The 24,818-nt window shown below is 37.1% G+C and overlaps 1 protein-coding gene across 1 annotated transcript in view; it reads right to left on the bottom strand.

The window, feature by feature from the left end:
• The window catches only part of LOC103594074 (UV radiation resistance-associated gene protein), a gene marked incomplete at its 3' end in the record, with an annotated part of 302,923 nt that overhangs the window by 235,941 nt on the left and 42,164 nt on the right, over positions 1-24,818 (bottom strand). The window contains exons 3-4 of the mRNA XM_008577262.1: positions 23,022-23,056; positions 7,820-7,981 (exon numbers count right to left, since the gene is read on the bottom strand). Coding sequence (XP_008575484.1) covers positions 7,820-7,981; positions 23,022-23,056 — 197 coding nt within the window. The remainder of the gene's footprint in view (positions 1-7,819; positions 7,982-23,021; positions 23,057-24,818) is intronic.

The following is a 24,818-nucleotide window of genomic DNA, read 5'->3' as shown; positions in this document are numbered from 1 at the left end:
TGCCAGCGACACTCATCATCCCGCTCAGCCCCACAAGGGACCCCCGGCTGGACCGGGGTCTCTTCCCGCTCGGTTTTGTCGGCCTCTGGCTCAGGGAGGCCCGACACTGAAGAACTCAATATCTAATAAAGTAATTGAAGTCATACTTTTTTTAATTGAATCATAATTGATTATACATATTTTTGGGATTCAATGTTGACATATGTTGATCAAATCAGTATTACTAGTATATATATTGTTACAAATTGTACTTATTCTTTATGCCCCTTGTCCAATCTCTCCCTATCCCTGTCTCTCTCCCCCCCACCACCACCACTGATAACCCTAGATTTCTTCTCTCTCTCTCTGAAAGAGTAATGGCTACTCTGTTGATTTGTTGCCTAGATGATCTGTCTAATGCTGAGAGGTATGTTCATGTCCCCCAATATTATCATAGAGCAGATGCTTTTTCTGTCACTCTGGAATTGGCTTTGAGGAGAGAGACATCCTCTTCTTTTCTTTGATCTCTGCTGGTGACTCTTGTGTCAATGCACTCCAGTGGCTGGCGGACCATCTGCGTGGTTGTTGTGATGTCTAGCCACTTTCGTGGCGGCTATGGTTAGTATGGTGGCTGTGGTGGGCCACCCCCACGGAGGTGATGTTTTTGGCATGCTCCTTGGCGCTGGTGGTGTGCCTGGTTGGGGGGGGGGCGGTCTCTGGCTCCATGCCCTGGGCCAGGCCCCAAGGCGCTGGTGGTGTGCCTGGGCCAAAGCTAATTTTTTGTCCTTTGCTTATTTCTAAAATTGAGGAACTTCCTGTAAGAACCAGTACTTGAGCTGTGTGGTTGAGTTAAATTGCTGCTTTGCTGCTGTTTCCCTAGGGAAGGCTTTTTGTGCAGCTCAGGGTTTAAAGGTTGACTTTATAGGTACTTCTGGCTCTCCAGAGACCCAAGGCACCTGGCTTGTGTAGAAACTCTGATCTGGGCCTGAGTCTTTTCATCAAACTGCACCCCATGCAATTCTATATTCCTGACCAGTCTCCTCTGAGTGGTCCTGCGCTGACTGGGGGGTGGATCAGCTGACCTTGCTATGTCCCAGTGTTCCCCCAGTGGGCCCGTCTCTACCACGGCCAATGCTCCAAACACTTCCAGACCCTGTGCCGGTCCCTCATGATGACTCACCAGCCTCTGAGTGGCACTTTTTTTCAGTTGTTCTTGCTACTCATTCCTGTATGTGTCCACAGGAATCCTATTAGTGGTCTTACTGTCCTGGAGGCCACCAAGGCCCTCTTCTCACCTGCCACCTCCAAGCAACTCCATCTGAAGGGCACAGCTGTGGCTTCTGCCAGCTCCTGCTGCATGAGCTCAGCAGCTCCAGCCTTAAAGTGGCCTCAGCCCAAAATGCTCCAAGCAGTTTTTTCCTTCTCTCATCCTGGTTTCTCCCACCTTCATGAACTCTGTAGGTCTCTCCTCCTCTTCCCCTGAGCTCTAGCAGCCACAGCTTGTCTGTTGTTACATTTTTATAGTTGTAAACTGATTGATCTGCGGGAGAGAGTGACGCTAGGGATGGTCTATTCTGCCATCTTGACCAGAACTCCCTGAAGTCATACTTTTAAACTTTTCCACAAATATTTTTATCAATTATTAAACCTCTTCTAGCGGGAGGGGGGAGGGGGGAAACTTGCTCACAAAGAAATCTTAACACCCAGACGACATCACTGAAGAACTCTGCCAAACATGTGAGAAATAAATAATAACAACTCTACACAAATTCCTTCAGGAAAGAAAATTAGAGTAAACACTTCTCAATCCATTTTATGAGACCAGTATTACTCTGATACCAAACCAGACAAACCAGACAAACCAAGACATCACAAGAAAAGTACAGACCAATAATCCTCAAAAACATAGATGCAAACAGCCTTAGTGAAATACTAGCAAATCAAATCCAACAATATATAAAAATCCAGCAACATGTTTATATATATAAAACTATACATACACTTTTAAAAGGCTAACACATTATAACCAAGTGGGGTTTATATTAGAAATAAAAAGAAAACCAAAAAACCACTTGACAAAATTCAACATCCCTTCAGTAAACTTCTCAGCATATTAAAAATAAAAGGAAGTTTCCTCAACCCGATAAAATATCTATAAAAATTACACTTAATATTGTACTTAACTGTGAAACTCTAAATGCATTCTCCCCCAGGATCACTTGTATTCAACACTGTACTCAATCCACTCATATTCAACACTGTACTCAAGATCTTAGCCAGTGAAATAAAACAAGAAAAAGAACCAAAAAACATACACATTAGAAAGGAAGAAGTTAAACTCTCTGTGTTCACAGACAGCATGACTGCCTACCTAGCAATCTACAAAAGGAATCTACAAAAAAAAAGGTATTAGACCTAATAAGTGAGTTTAGCAAGGTCATAGAATATAAGCTCAATAAGGGCTGGCCCATGGCTCACTCGGGATAGTGTGTTGCTGACAACACCAAGGCCACAGGTTCGGATCCTATATAGCGATGGTTGGTTCGCTCACTGGCTGAGCGTGGTACTTACAACACCAAGCCAAGGGTTAAGATCCCCTTGCTGGTCATCTTTTAAAAAAAAAAAAGAATATAAGCTCAATAAAGATACACATTTCCATATACTAGCAAAAAAATTGGAAACAGGAACACCATTTAAATTAGCATCAAAAACATGGAATCCATAGGTACAAATCTAACAAAATATGTGCAAGATGTGTATGCTGAAAAGTAAAAAACATTGATGAGTGAAACCAAAGAAAATTTTCATAAACAGAGAGATATTATGTCTGTATACTGAAATACTCAATACTTTTAAGATGTCAATTCTCTCCCAATTTTTTTTAGATTTAACACCTATCAAAATCCCAGCAGGATTTTTGTAGAAATTGACAAACTGATTTTAAAGTATATATGAAAAGGCAAAAGACCTAGAATAACCAGAACAATTTTGGGAAAAAAACAAGTTGGAGGACTCATATTACCACCTGAATTCAAGACACTCTATAAAACTACAGTAATTAAGACTATTTGGTATTGGCATTAGGATAGATATAGAGATCAATGAAATAGAATAGAAAATAGAGAAATAGACTCACACAAATGATTTTTAACAACAATGATATGGTAATTCAATGGAGAAATAATAGCTTTACAACAAATAGTACACGAACAATTGTTCACCAATCTGCAAATCAAAGAACCTTGCACTTTATATAAAAGTTAATTCAAAATGGATCGTAAGCATAAATTAAAACCTAAGACTATAAAACTTTTAGAAGAAAACATAGGAGAAAATTTTTGTGACCATGGGGTAGGCAAAAATATTTTGGAGAAGACACAAAAAGCATGAAACACAAAAGAGAAAATTGGTATAGTAAACTTTATAAACAATAAAAAACTTCTGTTCTTTGAAAGACACTGTTAAAAAAAATGAAAAGACAAGCCACAGACTGACAGAAAATATTTGGAAAATACATATCTTGCAAAGAACTGACTTATATCCAGAATACATAAAGAACTTTTACAACCATATAAAAAAATTAGAATTCAAACAACCCAAAAAAAGGGGGCAAAAGGCTGGTAACACCAAGGTAATGGGTTAGGATTCCCTTATCAGCCAGCCACCTAAAAAAAAGGGCAAAAGATCACACACACACGAGCGAGCGAGCGAGCAGGCAAGCAAGCGAGCAAGAGAGAGACTGATTGCAAATAAGCATATTTTTTATAATGCTCAACATCATTTTGTCATTAGGGGAATTCAAATTAAAGTCACAATAAGATACTGCTTCAAACCCATTAGAATGGCTAAAATTAAAAAGATTGACAATAACAAGGGCTAGCAAAGATGTGGAACAAATGGAACTATCATACACTACTGATTGGAGTGCAGAATGTTACAGTCACTTTGGAAAACTTTTGTCAGTTTCTTATAAATTTCAACATACACTTACATTAGACCCAGCTATTCCATTCCTGGGTATTTACCCAAAAGAAATGACTATATATGTCAACACAAAGACCTATATTTAAATATTCACAGCAGCTTTATTCATTATGATCGTGGTTATTCTACTCTATACATTTGTCAAATTCATTGAACTATATACTTTAAAAGGATGAATTTTATCATATATAAATTGTACTTCAATAAACCTGATTTTAAAAGAAAACCATTCAGAAGTCAGCCCTCCCTGACTCTATCCAGGCTGGTCTAACTACCTCCTCCAGGTACAACTCCCATTGCTCCCTATGAAGGTATTCATCAATCACCAGCTTACCAAGTCTAAGAATCTTGTCTTATGTATCTCTGGATGCTTAACAGCGAGAGAATGCCTGGTGGAAAGCAGATGATCAATTAACAAACGTAATTGATTCTGGCTATTATCCTAATACATCTTAGTTTCACTTTCCTCTAACAATTTGTAATTCTATTTTATCTGATTTTTAGTACTATGTTACATGTTTTTTTTTGTTTTTGGGGTTTTTTTTGGCAGCTGTCTGGGGTGGTGACCTGAACCCAGGGTGGGGACCTGAATCCATGACCTTGGTGTTATAAGGCTGCACTCTAACCAACTGAGCTAACCAGCCAGCCCTACTATGTTGCTTGTTATATCTATTTCATAAATAAGTTTTGAACTCCCACAATGATATCAAGTTTCTAGTTGGCTTAAAAAATGTTTTCTCTTTCTTTTGTTCTTTGGTATACCAGCATAACCAACTTCATAAGACAACACCTGAATGCCAACTCTCTGAAATTAGGGCAGGTTAGCATAAACACATTTGGGTATTTCAAGAAGACCACCACCTAAGGAATGTGTGAGTTGAAAAACAGGATGAAGGCCAAGGCCATCTTCACTGGCCAATCTATTGCCTTGCAACTGCAATGTTAAGAAGCACCATATTCCACGAAATGTACAAAATCAGATGAAAGATAAAGAAGTACTTGATAACAAAGCCTATCCACAGAGAGCCAAGTATGGCATGTGGGAAGACAGACAGAGCACACGCCTCAGTGCTGGGTTCTTCTTGGCTAGTCTAAAGGCAACCAGTATCTGGTACCAAAAGAGAAGAGAAAGGCCTTAAACCAAAAGTTATTATTTTTTAAGTTTTAATTAAGACCAGCCTTAAAACAGAGAAAAAAATTAAAAGATAAGAGATTTAAAAATTGTAGGAGGTTAGAATTTAGTTAAGGAATATATATACGACATGCTTTGCTCTAGTCACTATAAGAAGGACACAAACTAAATAAAAATATGGTTAAGAGCATGATTTTACTTGTATGTATAATTTAAAAACACTGAACTTGGGCTGGCCCGGTGGTGCACTGGAGAGTGTGCCGCTTGGGAGTGTGGTGGCGCTCCCGCCGAGGGTTCGGATCCCATGTGGAGACCGGTTCCTGCTCACTGGCTGAGCGCGGTGCGGGCACGACACCGAGGGTTGCGATCCCGTTGCTGGTCCCCAGTGCAGGCGCAACACCAAGGGTTGCGATCCCGTTACCAGTCAGTAAAAAAGACAAAAAGGGGGAGAAAAAAAAAAAGAACTTGCCTAGGTGTTTCTGAAATGTATATATATGATATATGTGAACACATTTATAATAAATATAGCATTATATATAATATATATTTCCACAGTAAAATAATATGTGTGCTAATACTTTATTTTCAATGATGTAGAGTGTAATAAAACTCTAAGGGCATTCTTTGACAAAGTAAATAATGTCTGAATTGTGTCTGGTAAACAGCAAAATTTGTGTTCTGTTGTTTTATATATATATGAGTGTGTGTGTGTATATACATATACATCTCTCTCTATATATATATGTGTATATATTCAGTATTATATAAATTGATCTGACAACAGTTTAGTCAGCTAGAGGTTACAAGTGTGACTTAAATGTTCCTATGCGATTAATGGAATGATTTATTATTTTGTAGATCATTGGAGCACAGAACAGATACACAGAAGTCTATATAGAATTCCACTTTCTGTAGGTCATAAAGGTCTAGGACTGCAGAATCCTAACCACACAGACATATTTGCAAAGTAAATCTACCAAAGATGAATTTTATTCAATTATAATTTTATTTGTTTGCTTATAATGCTATAGTGATTTTTAAACAAATTAAAAAAAAAAAAAAACACTGAACTCACAGAAGTAGAGAGTAGAAAGATGGTTACCAGGGGTTTGCGGGGAGGAAGTTTGGGGAGATGGTCAAATGATATAAAATTTTAGGTAGCAGGAATAAGTTCAAGAGATTTATTGTAAAACATGTTAGCCACAGTTAAAAAAAAAAAAACTTTCAATAAAAAGTAAAAATATCGTAAGCAAAATGAGAGCAGAAAATTTTAATCTTAAAAATAATGAGAATTATGGGGCCGGCCCAGTGGCGCACTCGGTTGAGTGCGGTGCTTGGGAGCACGGTGGTGCTCCCGCCGAGGGCTCGGATCCCATAGGGACCGGTCCGCTCACTGGCTGAGCGCAGTGCGGGCGCGACACCAAGGGTTGCGATCCCGTTGCCGGTCGCGGTACGGGCGCAACACCGAGGGTTGCGATCCCGTTACCAGTCACGAAAAAAGACAAAAAGGAAAAAAACAGTAATAATAATGAGAATTAAATTGTTTCTTCAAAAAGAAACATACCAGAAAGCATATATTGAATAAATATTAAGAAAACATCAAGGATATTTATAAATAATCTATAACTAACATTTTAGGGTTACCTTTAATAGTGGTACCATAGATACCACAAAAAGAAATGGTACTTATTTCAAGGAGGAGGAGGGTTACCAAGGACCATATACGTATACACCAGTGTAGTATAGTACAAAGAAAACAAATTTTTAAGTCACCCAAGACCGGATTTAAATTCTAGCTCTATCTAACTGTGTGATCTTGAGTAATTGCTTAAAATCTCTGAGACTCAATTTTCCCATCCGGAAAATAAAGGCAATAATATCAACCTTCACAAGGTTGCTATAAACATTAATTATAATAACCTATGTCTGGGGTAGCAAATAAGTTTCATTTCATATGCAATTCTGATAGATTGCTAGTTGCATCCTGGAACTTTGCATTAGAAAGAACTATGGAGCTACTTGAGCTCAGCTAGAAGAGAATGATCAATTAGCTAATCAGTCATGGGTACAGCAAAGGTGGGGGATAGGTAGCCATGTATAAGGTAGGCAATTATCATCCCTGTGCTCAATAAAGAGCTCAGCTAGAAGAGAATGATCAATTAGCTAATCAGTCATGGGTACAGCAAAGGTGGGGGACAGGTAGCCATGTATAAGGTAGGCAATTATCATCCCTGTGCTCAATAAACAGTAGCTCTTCTTAATCCTGGAATAACCCAACTCTACTGGTCAAAAGAGAGGTGTTTAATGGTGTATTACTTATTTCAACTTCATTTTCAGATTCTACAGGAGAGCATCCAATGAAAAAGAAGTAGCAGAACACTATAAGAAAGCATATCCTTTCCTATACACCCACACCCACACATACGCATGCACACAAACACACACACATACATAAAACATCTTAAATTAGCACCTTCGGGTGATTCTTCATAAGTTTCATCAGTTAAAGGTATTTTTTTTTAAAGCTGGGCAATGACTCAGACATAACAACATAAGTAGTGTAACATAAGCAAATAATCATAAAAATCTTCCCTAGTAACAAAAGTAGGCAATCATAAAGGTCTCTCTTTATAATAGGAAATGTAGAGTCAGAAGAATCAACAAAAAGGTTAGAAAGGTTAATTTGGAGATGACAACTACTTTAAACTGTAGTCCAAAAATTACCTGCTGACCCAAGTATTTCAGCCCATCCAAACAGACTTTCCATTCAATCAACAGCTGGTAGACATCCTCCTTTCCACCCCATATCTTCACCACAAAACAAGACACAGATGTATCAAGACGGTCCGGCATTATTCCAAAATCAAGACTCCGCCACGTTGGATTCTGTTGATGGAAATGAAAACATGCTTTAGGAAGATTCTAACTTGTTTAGAATTATTTCAATTAGGTGGTAAATCATTTTGTTTTTAAAAACCAAAAGACCTCATAAGTACATTAAATTGCAAACTTTAGTGAACAAACTTAAGAAGACATTCCAATTAACACAAAGGGGGTGATAATGGTAGTTTTGAATTTCTCTGCTTACTTATTATATAGTCATTAAAAAGAGCATATATTCCCATCGCTCACTTATTCAACATTTACTACATGATTAAAGAGCCAACACATAAAAAATGCCCTCAAAGAGCCTTCAGCTTATTATTGTTGGATTCAAACCTCTATTTAAGTAATTAAATTGTTTCATAAAAAGTTCAATAATAGAATTATGCAAGAGCATAGGAAGGGATAATAAACTCTGGAGGAACCGGGGAAAACACAGAAGCTGTGAAACCTGGCTTTTAAAGGACAAGTAGGATTTTACCATGCTAAAATAAGGAATTCCAGGCAAAGAGGAACACGAAATGACAAGGGCTCAGAGGTGTGAAATGGCAAGGTGTGGTCAGGGAACTAAGAACAACCACTGTAGCACACAATACAAGAGCAACAGGACGCAAAGGTAGAGAAAGAAACAAGAAACTAAACTGAAAGATCTTTTTATGCCTTGCCAAGGAGGCAATACTTTTTACTCTGTACAAAAGGTGGGGCCATTGAAAAGTTTTAAAGTTAGGAAAGAAAAGGTCAGCTTTATGCTCTAAACAAACATTATTTTTCATTAAGAGAATCATCTAGACAGTTGAAACACTCTGAAACGTCAAAATGTTAAGGGGCTTTAATAACAACAATAGAAATGAACTACAATGCATCAATTACTTACTTCCTTATTTCCCCTATATTTAATGTTAGGGCTTTCACTGCTGAATGTAAACATAATCAATCTTACTAAATTAGCAATTTTCATATTATATAAGTCAGTATATCAAAGGTTCTTCATATAAGGGTAAATGTTCTTGGCTTTGTGGAATGACCAAAGTTGGGAGAGGGGGACACGAGGGAGGATACTGAAAGACAACCAATAATGCAACAACATAGCAAGCATGTTTATGCAATCAGTTTTACATTGGATTATATAAAAAACTAAATTCCAGCCATCCAAGAATTTCAATCTAAGATGAACAGAATTCCATTCTTATCTGACCCCATTCTCTATCTCACTATAATTGTTTTAGCAGCCCTGCTAAATAGGGGCAAGGTTTCATTTAAATATGAAGATAACATTAAGGTCTAGGAATAACTATGCTGATCTGCACAAGAAATGCTGAAAGAAGTTCTTCAGGCTGAAGGGAAATGATGCCAGATAGAAACTTGGATCTATGAAAAGGAATGAAGAATATGGACAATGGTAAATATGTGGGTAAATATAAAAGACTATATGGCCCAAGGGGTAAATGGAAGGGAGCCATCTATTTATGATAGTTACAGTCTAGACAATCCTCTTACTGAAAACTAAAAATGCTGGCTAGAATATTTTTTAAATAATAATAATCACCATCATCACCAAAGTATTTGCAAGCCAAAAAAGAAAGAACCCAGAGAGATAAGTGGAAATCTAGAGGGCTTTTGTCTTGAAGTTACTGCCAACCTACACAAAGTTGAGGCTTTGGGTTTAGCAGTCTTAAAGGGAGACAAAGACATAATTCAAGACATTGGCCCAGCCCCACCCATGTCTAAAAGAAGTCCTTCTCTACATTGAACTGGGACCACAAAAGGGTTATATGCCCAGAGAATATGAGTGAAACAAAACTAAATCCACCCAAACTCCTACCAATAAACATCTGTAGAGAAGTCGCCATAAGGGGTAAGGGTAGAACTTTGCAAGGAAGAGGAAAACACATAGAAAGCCGCACAGAGATAATAAGAAAAACATGGATAAAAGATTTAAAAACAGGGCCAGCCCAGTGGCGCACTCGGTAGAGTGCGGTGCTTGGGAGCGGGACGGCACTCCCGCCAAGGGTTTGGATCCCATATAGAGACCGGTCCGCTCACTGGTTGAGCGTGGTGCGGGCGCGACACCGAGGGTTGCGATCCCATTGCCGGTCGTGGTACGGGCGCGACACTGAGCGTTGCGATCCCGTTGCCGGTCGCGGTACGGGCGCGACACCGAGGGTTGCAATCCCATTACCAGTCACGAAAAAAGACAAAAAGGAAAAAAAAAAACATTTAAAAACACTATTTCACAGGTTCAAAATACCCAATAGGTCCTAATAAGATAAATAAAAGTACAATCATATTAAGACACATAAAAGTAAAATTCTACAACAGTAAAGCAAAGATATGATCCTAAGAGCTACCTAAGTAAGATTAACTTCAAAGGAATTACAGACTAACCAGTGACCTCAACAGCAAAAAAGTGGAAGCCAGAAGGCACTGAAATTTAACTTCCAATGTCTTGAAAAAATGACAACCTAGAATTCTACACCCATTGAAAATATTCTTCATGAATCAGAGTAAAATAAACATATTTCCAGACAAGAAAACGTATGTGTGTGATATACCAGCATATGCTCATTAAAGAAAATTCTAAAGGATGTACTTTTGGCACATGGAAAATTACCCCAGATAGAACATCTGTGCTGCAAGAAAGAATCAGTAGCAAAGAAGTGGTAAATATAAATATAAAGGAGGGGTAGGATTCCTGACATGGCAGAGTGAGTTACTCAGAAAAGTTTTCCCCAAAAAAGCAACAATAAAACTGGTCAAAATTGTCAAAAACAATTTCAGGGCTCTGGAAATCAATCAAAGGCATACACCAAATTGAGAAGCAGTTATTCATGAAAAACTATTGACTTCAGGTAAGAACAGGGGAGTGTGTGGATTTTTGCCTGGGGCTGCCTTTCCCCAACCCCAGTGAGGTCTGCAAAGTCATTCCATTTGGGGGAAAGGGGAGAGCTGTAAAAACCAACACCTTCCCTACTGAAAAAGACTGACTTGATCTGGGATGGAGCATGGAAAAACCTCAAGCCTGGCAATGTTGTCAGTAACACTATCAATCTCAGTGGCAAATCAACGGGGAAGACCAACAGCTCCTCTAGCCTGTGGTTACAGTTCTAGTTGAGAAAACCAATGAACTGGCAAACTAGCCAGAAATTTAATAGGAAGATCTAGAAAATGAGATAGCTATAGGTGGCCATGATAAGCAACTAATGCATCCACACAGAAGAGTCCAAAGAGGGTCCAAATGATCCACACAACCCTGGTTGAACACAAGCTGATATTCACACACAAAGGAGATCTGAGAAGGCCCAGTAGAAAGTAAAAGTTGAGGAAGACTTAAAACTGCCTGAACTTGAAATGCACTTCCAATCCATTGGCAGAGGTTACCAGCCTGAGGTATTTGAGCAACAAAGTCTGACCAACCACTGGCTGACCACTAAGCTATGCAGACACAGGAGTAATCACTAGAAACATGGATGGGCTTAGGAACAGCAGCAATCAACCAGACAGACCTGTGGAGTGGCTTTGAAGAGTCATTTAACTGCAGCCTTAGCCCCGTCAAATAAAGAGAGCTGAGAGACAGTGTGGTAGAGAAGAGAGTGCTATAATTAAGCTACAATGTTAAATTACGTAATTCCCTCTGTGTCTCAGAATCTTCAGTTATAGAAACTAGAACAACTATCACCTCACAGGGTTTTTATGAAGCTTGGACAGAATAGTAGTAACAACTAATTACAGTAAAGGCTACCAATTTAATGCTTATTATCGATAAGTCCTATATAAAGTCAGATAATACATGAAAAGGGCATAGCAGAATGCCTATTCTAGCACATAAAAGTATCTAATCTGCTGAATAAATTAACCCTGTTAATCCTAATAAGAAGCCTACATGAGGTAAATAAGATGACTTGTTAGCCTCAATAGTTAAGACAAAATACCATATTCCATCAAATCCGAGATACCACCAATTGTAAGATACATCATTATTTTATGTACAACTAAAAAAAACGAATTGACTTTAAAATGCATCTAGGTTTCAAGAAGGCTAAACTGTGAAAAAAAAATTGTACATTAGAATCAATAAAACACAGAAACTACATCTTCTTGTCTAAGGTCACCCAGTAAAAATGTTATCTGAATTTGAATCTAGGTCTCCAGAATTTGCCATGTTCATTTGTGTGAGTTTGTCGTGTCTTTCTCTCCCCACCAAATCACATAAGACAGAATTTATAACAAAAGAGACCTTAAGAGATTGTCAGCAATTTTCTTATTTTAGACACCACAGCTGGAGGCAGAAACAGGAAGAGAGAATACCTCTCTCTACCTGTGCCCTAGTCTCTGGGAAAATGAAATTGGGGCAACCTCACAGAACTCAAACGTGCTCTTGCTGCTCTGTCACCACACTCTACAGCTGACTAGGGATGAGGCAAAAATAAATGACTAAACATGACTGTAAAGGCTAGAATATTACTACAAGAATGAAGCACTTATTACAGATTATCTAGTTAAGAACTGGCCTTCACAGTTCACCCAACTCTCCATCTAGGACTTTGAGAAACTTGTAGCCAGGAGTTGTGGAGAAAAGCTCTCTAGTTCTGGAGCTTGAGGTTGTACCTGCTCCCCTTGGTCGCATCTCCTTCTCTAACCCAACCTTACACGAGTAACAGCAACCATTTGTGAGTTATTTAGCACATACTGAGCATTACACTTGATTTAACCTGGACTACAGTACAAATGAGGAAGCTACATACAACACAGAAAGAGACAAAATGAGCATGTTTACATTTGCTAGGAATGTTAGAAGTAAAAGGGACCTTTGAACTTGTCTAGTCCAACTCAAGTTTTGAAAGAAGGAAGTCGAGGCCTCTGGCTATATCCCTTCCCTGCCTCTACCCCACCCATTCGTTTCCTGGCTAACTTTTCTCTCACCACCAGGTTTCAGTTCAAACATCTCTTCCTCAGAGAAGGCTTCCCTAATCTCCCCCTGTCAGGCTCCACCATCTGCTATCCCCTATTAGTGTGGGTCTTTTTTGATGTTTTTTCCCCCAGTAGATAATATAGTACCCTGGAGACACAGTAAATACTAAAATATTTGCTTAATAAACAAAGAATAAAACGTCTATTCCTGGTACTCTACTGAAAGAAGACCTAATTATTTGAAAATCAAAAATATTAAATTTAAGGCCAAGGCTAGAATGCATAGCTTAAGATTCCTTTGGAAAAAAATAGTTCATTTTCTCACCTAACATGACTCATGCTTTATAAATAGAGACTATAAACCATTTTACAGGGGCCGGCCCGTGGCTCACTTGGGAGAGTGTGGTGCTGATAACACCAAGGCCACAGGTTCAGATCCCTAATAGGGATGGCCAGTTAGCTCACTGGGTGAGCATGGTGCTGAAAATACCAAGTCAAGGGTTAAGATCCCCTTACCGGTCATCTTTAAAAAAAAAATTTTTTTTTAAATAAAAAAATTTTTTAAAAAACCGTTTTACTCATTTTTTACTGGTATAATTACTACAAAAAAGGGAGAGCAATGAAAGCTGTGCATGCCCTGATGCCCTTGGGATTGACTGCCCCTCTTCTGTGCTCCCATAGGAACCTGGGAGTTAGCTTTCTTAAGGCACCTGGAATGATGTGTCACCATCACTGATTTTCTCATCTGTCTTCCTCTCCAGAATGTCAGCTCCTCAAAGGCAGGGATTTCCACCAGTATATTTATCTTCTACAGTACCTGGCACCCCGTTACTAAAAGTTCAATATGCCAGGTATCATACTACCACTTTGACTATATATTCTTAATTTTTACGAAACTCAAGAGTGCTGTGAAGTAAACAGCATTATTTTTCAGAGGAGGAACTGATGCTAGAAACCACTAAGAAACCTGCCTAAGGTTATAGAGTTGGTTATGTTTGGAGCAAGAAGATAAAGTCTATATCTGACTCTAGAGACATGAAAACATTAAATAACTTCTGTATATGAGGTAGGCCATGTTGCTGGGGACCATTTAGCATAAGAGCATTGGGCTTTATGTCCCAGGTAGCCCCAGAAGAGTCTAGAATGATCATTGATGTTCCTCATAATAACCCTGAGTCATTGAGAAAAGGTTAAATAATTTTCCCTTATTTAAGAAAAGGGAGAGGAGAGAAAAAAAAAAAAGTGATATGGATATGAAAAACTCAAATAATATTTTACCAAAATGGAATTCAACAAGACCACCAACTCCACATATCCATGAATAATCAAAAGCAGAAAGCATGAAAAAAGAGCTTCTTAACTATCAAGTTAGATCAAAAATATCCCATAAGCTAAAAAAAAAAAGTCTCAAATGCTTGCACAGGATTTGTTTATTCTTAATTGGTATTAACTAGCATGGTTTTCCAGAACACATACTTCACAAAAAAGAATATCTAAACAGCAAATAAATATCTGAAAGGATGCTCAACTAGAATAGTCTAAGAGAAAGTGTAAATTAAATTCACAATATGATACCACTATCCCACCAGAATGACTAAAATTTAAAAGACAAATAATACCAAGAAGTTTGGGCAAGATATGGAGCAACTAAAGCCCTCCCACTGCTGGTAGGATATAATTGGTATGAACACTTTGGAAATATCTGCTAAAGCTGAACATAACCTACATCCCAGCATTTAATTCCACTCCTAAGTACATACCTCAGAGAAATGCATATGTATGTTCACCAAAGGATAGGTTCATTAGAATAAATGAGGTACTACATGCAACAACATAGATGAATCTCACAAATACTATGCTGAGCAAAAGAGTATATGCCACAAAAAAGTTCAGAACCAGGCAGAACTAATCTATGGTGTTAGTCAGGAAAGTGGTTCTCTTTGGCAGGAGGCAGTGACTAGAAGAAGAACACAAGGGGTATTGATCATGTTCTATTTTTTGAACTGGTTACATTGATTTGTTCCCTTTGAAAAGTCATGACTATTATTTGAATACTTTATTATATGTGTACTATATTTCAATAAAAATTAATGAAACTAATTTTTTAAAGACTCAACAATGGAAAAAAATAGAAGGTGCCTGCAGAGATAAATCAAATGAAGTTATCTATTCTTGATATAATTTCCAGCCCTAAAGAATGAAGGGCAGAAATTGGAGGACCTTCCTGGCCTTCAAATTATAACACCTGAAAAGGTAGCCATTTACTCCCCCATATCTAAGATCACTTCTCAACAGTATATGTGCTCTAGAATATGAAGTAGCATAATTCAAAATTCTCACTACCAGAGTGGTAAAGTACCAGAAAAAGCATGAAATAACCAGCCGCTTCCAAAATGAAAAAAGGAAAGACTTGGTAAATATCTGAAGAGCCATATAACATGGAGGTAGCAGGGTGCTTTTGAGGGCTGTTACATTAAATATTCTTAAATAATTCATTCTAAAATAAATCAAAAGCCTTCAGAGGAGAGGGGAGTTTTTGAAGTTATTACATGAGGTTCAACAGATGAGATGGGTTTCCTTTGCAAGTCGATACAACATTAATACAACAGAGCTATTGTCAATCTCATTACAAAGACTTCCCTTTATACTTTTACAAAACAGTCGTCAGAAAATGAGCAGTAATTCCTAAGTTGGTACATTCAGATACAGGCAGATACAGCCTGCCATACATTCAAAGACTTTATTGTCCAATATTTTTACTGTATAGACCCATTTTTTATTTATATTTAACCTATACACATCAGCCCAATTTCTAGGTGGAACAAGTTATTCAAGTACTAACATCATTTTCAGCTAGATATTCACTGAAAGTACAGTAGCAGAATATCAGAATAGTTATAGCTTTGAAAAGTTCACTGTCTACTAACTACCCACAAGAGGACATAAAATCATTATTTATCGCCACTATCTATTACTATAACACTGCTTGGTAGTAAATGCATAGTCATAAGAAACATAACTAAGAATTCATAAAAGTTGTTCCAACTTCTGAAAACATACAAGATATCTCACTGGAATTGCATATGAATTTTATAATTAGTAGTAGCCCAATAAACTCTCTTTCCCCTGTCTCATTCACCTCTACTCAAGACTTCATATTTCAATTTAGGATTTACTTATTGTTAGAAATTTTTCTTAACTCCTTCCTCCAAATTGAGATAAATAACACTCCTAAATGGTTTCATAGAATCCTGTTCTTCCCTGGTACTACAGTTGCATGTGTTGATTATCTCAGTCTCCCCCCAAATCATGTAGTTAAGCAAATAGAAGGTGGAAAACCTTGAGGATGATGCAACAGTTTAACACGGAGTAACATAATTTGACACAAGCAACACAAAGCACACAAATGAAATGTTAATTCGTTTAGTCACAATTCAACTGCTACATAAGCTTGGTTTGAGAATACTCAGACCAGTAAGCCATAAAAAGTATTTGTACGATTCAGTCGTTTCCCCAAAGACTTCAAAACAGCTCAGTCAGTCAGAATTCCAAAAGAAGTTTACGGTTCTGATAAATTATGTCACGTGATTTCCCTAAAAGTAGATGCTCTAAAACTGTGTTTATTCAATTGTAAGGCCCATCACTGACCTCTATTAGATCTCTAACAGACATGTAATCAGTTGAAGGAAGTGTGACATAAGGGAGGTTGTGAAAGAGCAGGGCTCTCGGACATCAGTTTTACCAGTCACCAATGTGTACCTAGATCAAATTCCTTAGCCTGTCTGAACCTGTTTCCTCCACTATAAAACAGACATATCTCTTATCTGGTAGCACTGTTATCAAGATAAGAAATAATGTGTATAACACATCTAACATGCTACTTAAATCACAGGTGGGCACTTAATAATTGATACCTTTTTATTAAAGAAACACGCATGTACAAAGAAACTTCAAAACACACACAAATTAGCTATCACCACTCTTATTACCACCATGAGATTTTTAATATTCTAATAAAAGTTAAAAACTCCCTTTTGAAAAAATATCTAATGATTAACTTTAAACTGTTAAAGACAGAGACATGTAGTTTCATTACACAATTCATCTCTACTTCTATATATGTACAAAATCAACTTTAGAGAATTTAGTCACCTCCGTTGTTATTCCTTCAATCACTTTAGTTATTAATTAACCCCGTGACTCTTCAATCATATTACGAATTTAACCTCCCACTGAAACAAAAAAAAGATAATTTGGAGGGTATGGCTACCTGAAGCCAGAGACATTAAAGTTGAATTATAATTCACCATTAATTGTTCTATGCTAAAGATATCCGAGAAGAAACCATGACTCTGACATATAACTTGGAGACATAGCTCCACCATCTAGCCTGTCAAAGATGGGTTATTGTAGTTACTCAGTCCAACAGACACTTATTGGACTTCTCTGGGTAAAGCATTAGCTAGGGACTATAGAAAATAGAAAAATGAATAAGGTGGGGATCCTTGTCCACCAGATGCTCCCAATTTTGCATTATCTGTAACTATCTCTTCCAAAATCTCACTCTCACATGCTAACCAGCCCTTGACCATAATTTCCTATTTCTCTTGGTCATTTTCTCTGCTGCCCTGATCCTCAATTCCTTTGCCCCCGTCTCTCTGTCATACTTGCCTAGCAAAACCTCAAGCCACCCCTGTTCACTCCACTCCTGCCACTAAACTTCTTAGCCATTTCTTGAAAACCACAAGTACATTCTTGTCTTTGTACTCTCCTGTTTCTTGGCCCAAAGTCTTCCCCCAAATAGATACATAGCTTGTTAACTCACTTCTTTCAGGTGTCTGTCCAAATGATATCTTCTTCTATGTGACTAGCAGAGAAAAACAGTAACAACCCCTGACAGGTACTTATTCTGCTGTATTTTACTACATTATATTCATTACCATCTATCATATTCCCATTTATCATAAATTCTAACATGCACTTTTCTTCACATTGTAAGATGAATTCTGATTTTAGAAATAGTGAAATCATGCTGTGGGGAGAAGAGTAGTAATTGTGGGAGAAAGGAGACGTGAGCATGGGGAGCCCCATCAAGCCGAGGGGACTTTTTTAGTATTTGAAATAAAAAACAAAAAAAGACCCACAAAAGAGCCCAACCCAGAAAAGAAAAGAAAAGAAATAGTAAAATCAAAAAGGTCCTACAGTCTTTTGACCACCAGGTGGCAGTCATCTGGTGTCACTGTATCTACATGCACACCCTTAAAAATAGCTGTCCTTCATATCAATTCTTTTAAGTTAGGCACACTGTTTGGCACTATATGTGCTGAATTTAATTGCCATTAAAAATAACTCTCTTCATTTAAATTAAAACAAAAAAAACCTTGTATATAGCATCTATCAATAATTTAAATTCAAAAGAGGAAAAAAAAAAGTGTTAGAAACGAAATAGAATAACCAGAACTCTCACAGACTGGGGGTGAGAGTGTAAATGAAACAATAATTTTGGAAAACTGTTCAGCAGCTTTAGCTGATCTGATCATATGCATATTCCTAGCAATTCCACTCCTAGATATATGCCCAACAGAAATGCATATATATATATTAGGAGAGTGTTTATAGCAGCACTATTAGTATTAGCTCAAAGCTAGAAACTAACCAAATGCTCGGCAACAGAAAAATGGATAAATTCTGTTGTATTTACACAATGGAATACTATAGAGTAAACAAGCCACGGAGACATCCCATAATAGGAATGAGTCTTACAATGTAAAGTTAAGACATTTAAGTCAGACACAAAAGAATGCATACTATATGATTTCATTTATATAAAGCTCAAAAACAGGTAAAATTAATCTATGGCTTTAAAAGTCAGGAGAGTAACAGTGACTGAAGAGGACATGAGGGGGCTTCTGAGGCACTGAAAATATCCTATTTCTTGATCTGAATGCTGGTTGTACGCGTGTATTAAATTTGAGAAAATTCCTCAAGCTCTATACTTAGAATATGCATAATCTTCTGTATATATGTCAAACTTCAATAAAAAGTGTTGAGTTTTAGTGTAGGCAGAAAGGCACAGAAACAGCAATGAGGCATGAATTTAGTATTAGAGAAGCAAATATTTGTCAATGGAGAAATGACTTCATCCAACTTCTTTATAAGACTTAAGGAAATTCCCACAAACTGAAGAAATTGACATATTTTATTGCTGAGGTATGTAGAAAAAGACTTCCTATCACAGGTCAAGCAATGCACCTGAAGGAAGGAAAGACTGCTAAATACCTTGGAAGGAATAAAAGAAATTTCAAAGTAACACGAGGTTAATAAAATTGAATCACAATTCACATAGCACTATGAGGGGTCTTCATAAAGTTCGTGGAAAGATTCATGTTACCTTTTTAAATTCCTTTTTCCCACAAACTTTTTGAAGTACCCTCATACTACCCAGGCCCTACATTTCAGTTTAATTAGATGTGTTTATTTATTTTTGTGTGTGATCATAAAATAATGGTGAGTCTTACAACTGACAATGTAGATTTGGATACATATATATATATATATATATATATATATATACATATATATATGTATGATATATCATATATACATATATATATTATAATGGTGAGTCTTACAACTGACAATGTAGATTTGGATACATATATATATATATATATATACATATATATATGTATGATATATCATATATACATATATATATTTATATATATTTATATATATATGTATATATGATATATCATACATATTTTCTGATCTGTCTGCCAAGTCCAAACAAAGCACAATACAATGACTATGGAGGTTATAAGATGAAGCACACAAGGTCTCTGCTTTCATGAAGTTTATCATATATAAAGAGGTAAGACAACCATACAAACAGCTATTATACTGATTTAGATTGGTACCAGTGTATAAGAAAAGTACAAAATATTTTTTTAAAAAAGAAAAAGGGGAAATTTCTTCCTATTAATGATTATAAGAAAGCTTTTCAGAAGCATCTAGAACTGTGCTGTCCAATACAATATCCACTAGCCACACATAGCCATTTAAATTTAAATTAAATAAAATTTAAAATTCAGTTCTGCAGAAGAACTCAACCACATTTCAAGTGCTCTATGGCCACATGCGGCTAGTGGCAACTGTATTGCACAGTGCATAGAACATTACCATCACTGCAGAAAGTTTTATGGGATGGCACTAATCTGGAGTATTCAGGAGTTAGCAAGGGACACAGAATAGGTACATAAGGACAGTCTAACCTTTGAGAAAAAATACTCTTTTTAATCTTGAGTCCATTTTTCCAAGGCACCTTTAACATCTGAGTGACAAAATCAAGCCACTCTGATCTGAGGACCAAGCTCAGAATATAAACCTAGAAAAGCATTCTACATCTTAAAGTTATATGAGTAAAAAAAGAATACTCACAAGCTCATCAGAGTCCAATTTAGTTCACCAGTTTAGTAAAAATTTGCCCAAAACTTTAGCGAGAAATAAAGTATTTGAATCTTCGCCTAATCCCTTGGTAGCTAACTGAGGATCTGAGGTTTCAGGTTATAACTTAGAAGTCAGTTAATAAAAATATAAATATATTTATGGAAGAACTGATTTATGCAGCATCGTCTATGTGCCAAGCACAATGGTAACCAGGAGTGGGTAAAAAACCATTTAAACCACTAACTGTATTCGCAAATATCACAATAACTTAAGAATTGAAAAATCATAAGCAGGTAAGGAACCAAAACGTTCTGCCTGTCTGTGGGCCTGGCAGTGGTTCTTTAGAGACAGCAAGATAGGAGGTAACAATGTGCCATCTCAGGTATATTGTCTGCAGGTTGTTGACTCCTGTGGTGCCCAATGCCCATTAATCTGAACCAATCACAATGATTTGGCAAAAAGCTAAGAAAGAAGAGTTCTCTCAAAAAGAAAACAATAAATGAATTCAAGTTACAGAACCCATATTAAAATATAAAAGAAACAAAAAAGAATTGTTGCCACAAATATCATAATCCAAATACCCTTAAAAGGAACATTAACAAATCAAGATTTATCAAACAACTATCCAATAGAAGTACACTGGTAACTATAGAGCCATAAGGACAGATAAGTCTCTGAACTCCAGGAGCTTTGATCTACTTTGGAAAACAGAATGTTCATGAACAATTACAAAGCAAGCAAATGTTGTAAGTGGTATTCTCAGAAAACAATTACAGGATAAACTGTGAAAGAAAGAAACATAGAAATCTTTTAGTCCAATCCTCTCCCTTGTCTTGAATCCATTCTACAACGTCCTTCGGAGACAATATTCAGTCTAAGTGCACTAGGGATGAAGATGTCACAACCTCACAGCCAGTTCCAAAGAAATTAAAGATAGGAGCCAAAAGGAGTTCAAGATAGGAGTTAACATTCAGAGAAATGATGTTTAGAAATATGGATAGGGACGTCAAGTGAATATCAAGTAAATACAATACTAATAATGTAGAGCAATACACTAAAGTACCACTATGGCATGGGGTCCTTTATGACACAAAGCCAAAGAAAAAAGCAACGGGATGTTGTAAAACCACCCCCAGCTAGAGAAACATTTGACTACAGAAAAGGGGGTAGAATAAATCAAGGCAAAACTCTACTCTATCTGCCCCCCTAATAACCCCTAGCTCTCAACTGTCTACAGACTATTTCTGTTTCCACCTAAGCAAAGTAAGGAGAAAAAACTAACATTTACTCAATAGCTACTATATGTCAGGCATGGTGCTATGCATTTATCATGTATCATTTAATTATGTAGCATCAGAGCTTTACTGGTGATTGGAGCTGCCCAGAGATGGGCTCAAGGAACCTGTCCTAGGATCCAAATCTATTAAGATATTTTTAGAGACATTTAGAAAACAGCTTGATGAGGAGGAAAGAGTAGTAGAGACTTGAAGACAGATCTAGACTAGGGTTCTGGTCCTGCAGTTGTATGACTCTGCAGAAGTCACTGGCCTTCCCTGGGTATCAGTTTCTTAAGATCTGTCCTACCTACCTTACAGGTTGCTCTAAGGATCAAAATGGAATAATATATGTAAAGGGATTCTGTAAATATAATACATCCCTGATATCCATTTATCCATTTATTAAGTACCTACTAAACATCTATGCTATTCTAGACTCCAAGGTTACAGTGGTGAATGAGGTCCTTGCTCTCATGGAACTTATGTTCTAGTAGGTGGAAGACAGTATTAAAACACAAATAAGTCAGCAAGAGTCTCCAATAGTGATAAATGCTCTGAAGAAAATAAAACAGGATGATGTGGAAAAGAGTAACTAGGGGGGAGGGAACTATTTTAGACGGAATGGTCATAGAAGGTCTTGCTGAAGTGACATAGCTGAGATCTCTGAGACCTCTTCAGCCAAGTGGAAGAGCTGAGGAAACAGGAATTCTAGGCATAAAGAACAAGACGAGCTTGGCATGTCTGAAGCACTGAAAGAATGAGGTCATGCCTGAAACACAATGAATAAGGAGGAGTGTTAGAAGACAAGGTTGAAAAAGTGGACAGGGATCAAATCCAATAAGGTCTTGGCCCATTAAAATAGCATTTTCATTACCTCTCTCCTTTTTGACAACACGGCCTAATAAATTGAGCCACTTATGCAAATATCCAGTATTCACATAATCAAAAGTAGGATACTTCCAACTTTCTAACTGAGCAATGCCATCGCCAAGAAACAAGTGGAAGTACCCAACACAAAGGGCTTAGATGTAAAATTCTTAAGAACTATACCTAAATAAAAACATCATTTATTATGATGTTTGGCAAGTCAAATAGCCAAAATCCTCTTTCTAGTAAATGAACATGAAAGAATTATAGAATTTGAATTTTTAACAGATTTAAAGTCTGTAATGAAAAAAAATCAGTTCATCTAGTAAATATTCATTAAGCACCTACTATGTGCCAGGCATGTTCCAAGCACTAGAGATACAGCAATGAACAAATCAATGATGATTTAACAATAATTGAGCAAAAGATTTGTCAAAATAGCATAATACCAGAACTGAACCTCAACTTATTTTATATCTCTGCATTTTCTGAAACAGGAGTTACAGGCTTAGTCATATGTACCTGTCAGAAAGCAAACTTACCAAGGAATTCTTAATCACTTCACTTCTATAAAATTCTGGAAAAGAAGAAAAAGAACAATAAGTGATATGAAAGAAAATAAGCTCATTAACTGAATCCTGTAAAATTTTAAACTTATGTTCCAGTAAAACATTTAAAACATTTTTAAGGGATCTATTTTCTCTGTATCTTCATCTATTAAATAAATAAAAATAGAAATAAAGATTAAATAAAAATGCTTTAAAGAGAAAAAACATCTGCAAAGAAGGTTAAAAACCTTTCAGATTTAGTGACTTATCTTACTGGCACCTTTTACCCCAGATTCTAATTTGAACCCTTAAAAACAAACCTTCTTCCTTCCCCACTTCCACTCTCTACAACTGATTTCATCTGCTCCATTTTTCTCAGACAACATCTAATGATTATCCACTGTAGTACTGTGGAAGAAATACTGATGTAGCAACCAGGTAACTTAAGTTCTAACTCCACCTCTGTCACTAACATTCTGTCTCTTTAATTCCCTTGGGCCCATTTCTTCATTAGACAGCCTAGAAAGTTAGACTAATAATCAAAGGTCCTCTGTAAGCACTAAAATTTCATAATTCTACAAACCTTCATATATGTTGGTAAATGTTACAAAACCCAAAGACACAGTCAAAATATGCCAGAATTTCAGACAGATATTCTCAACAACGCTCCAGCATTCCCTCTGCTAACCCAAGTCACCTCTATGCTGCTCTGCCACTGCAGAGCCTACAAGTACTTTTATATCCTTATGTGGTTATAGGGCAATATTTCCCAAGTGTGATGCACATACCACTGGTACTTGAGATGATTTTAGGTGACACATGGATAAACTTTATTTTTTTTTCCTACTATACTGAAATCTACGTCTGAAACATCCAAGGGTTCAAATCCCCTGTGGGGGCTGGCCCATAACTCACTCGGGAGAGTGCAGTGCTGATAACACCAAGGCCACGGGTTCGGATCCCATATAGGGATGGCCAGTTGGCTCACTGGGTGAGCGTGGTGCTGACAACACCAAGTCAAGGGTTAAGATCCCCTTACCAGTCATCTTTAAAAAAAAAGGTCAAATCCCCTGTAAGCTCCATGTGTTTGTTCTGTTCAACTGCTATCTCTTCAGCACCTAAAACCACTCCTGGCACAGGGTAAACACTCAATTTTTTTTTTATTGAACAAACAATATCACAGATTACGCTTAGACATGAGTTTAAAAATAATGACCTTAAAGAAAAATATTAAGTACGTAACAGTACAGAGGGAATTCAAGTATGTTGTCAAAGTTGTGTCAAAGTCATTCACTAATGACTAAAGCTTGGGAATTTTCAAGCAGTAAAAGAAAAGTGGACCTAGACACGAAACTTTTACAGGCAATCCTTTTTGATTAAAGTACTTCTTGACAAACATATCTACATTTATCCTTGTCTTCCAAAAAAGATAATTATTCTATTTTGTGAGAGATTATCACACATATTATGTGAAAAAAACAGGTTCTAAGAAAAGACTTACAACAGGATCCCAATTTTTATAATTATGCTAACGATATTTATCTTAGGTGACAGGATTAAGCAGATTACTTTTATTTTTATTTGCTTGGCAGTCTTCTAATTTGTCTATTATGAACAATTATTTTTAGATAAGAAAACAGATCATTCTGGGGCTGGCCCGGTGGCGCACTGCTACAGTGCGCCGTTTGGGAGTGCGGCAGCGCTCCCGCCGAGGGTTCAGATCCCACATACAGACCGGTTCCCACTCACTGGCTGAGCGAGGTGCGGGCGCAGCACCGAGGGTTGCGATCC

The sequence above is a fragment of the Galeopterus variegatus genome, unplaced genomic scaffold (assembly GCF_000696425.1).
Source record: "Galeopterus variegatus unplaced genomic scaffold, G_variegatus-3.0.2 Scaffold1473, whole genome shotgun sequence".
NCBI lineage: Eukaryota > Metazoa > Chordata > Mammalia > Dermoptera > Cynocephalidae > Galeopterus > Galeopterus variegatus.
This window is presented reverse-complemented; position numbering and strand designations above follow the sequence as displayed.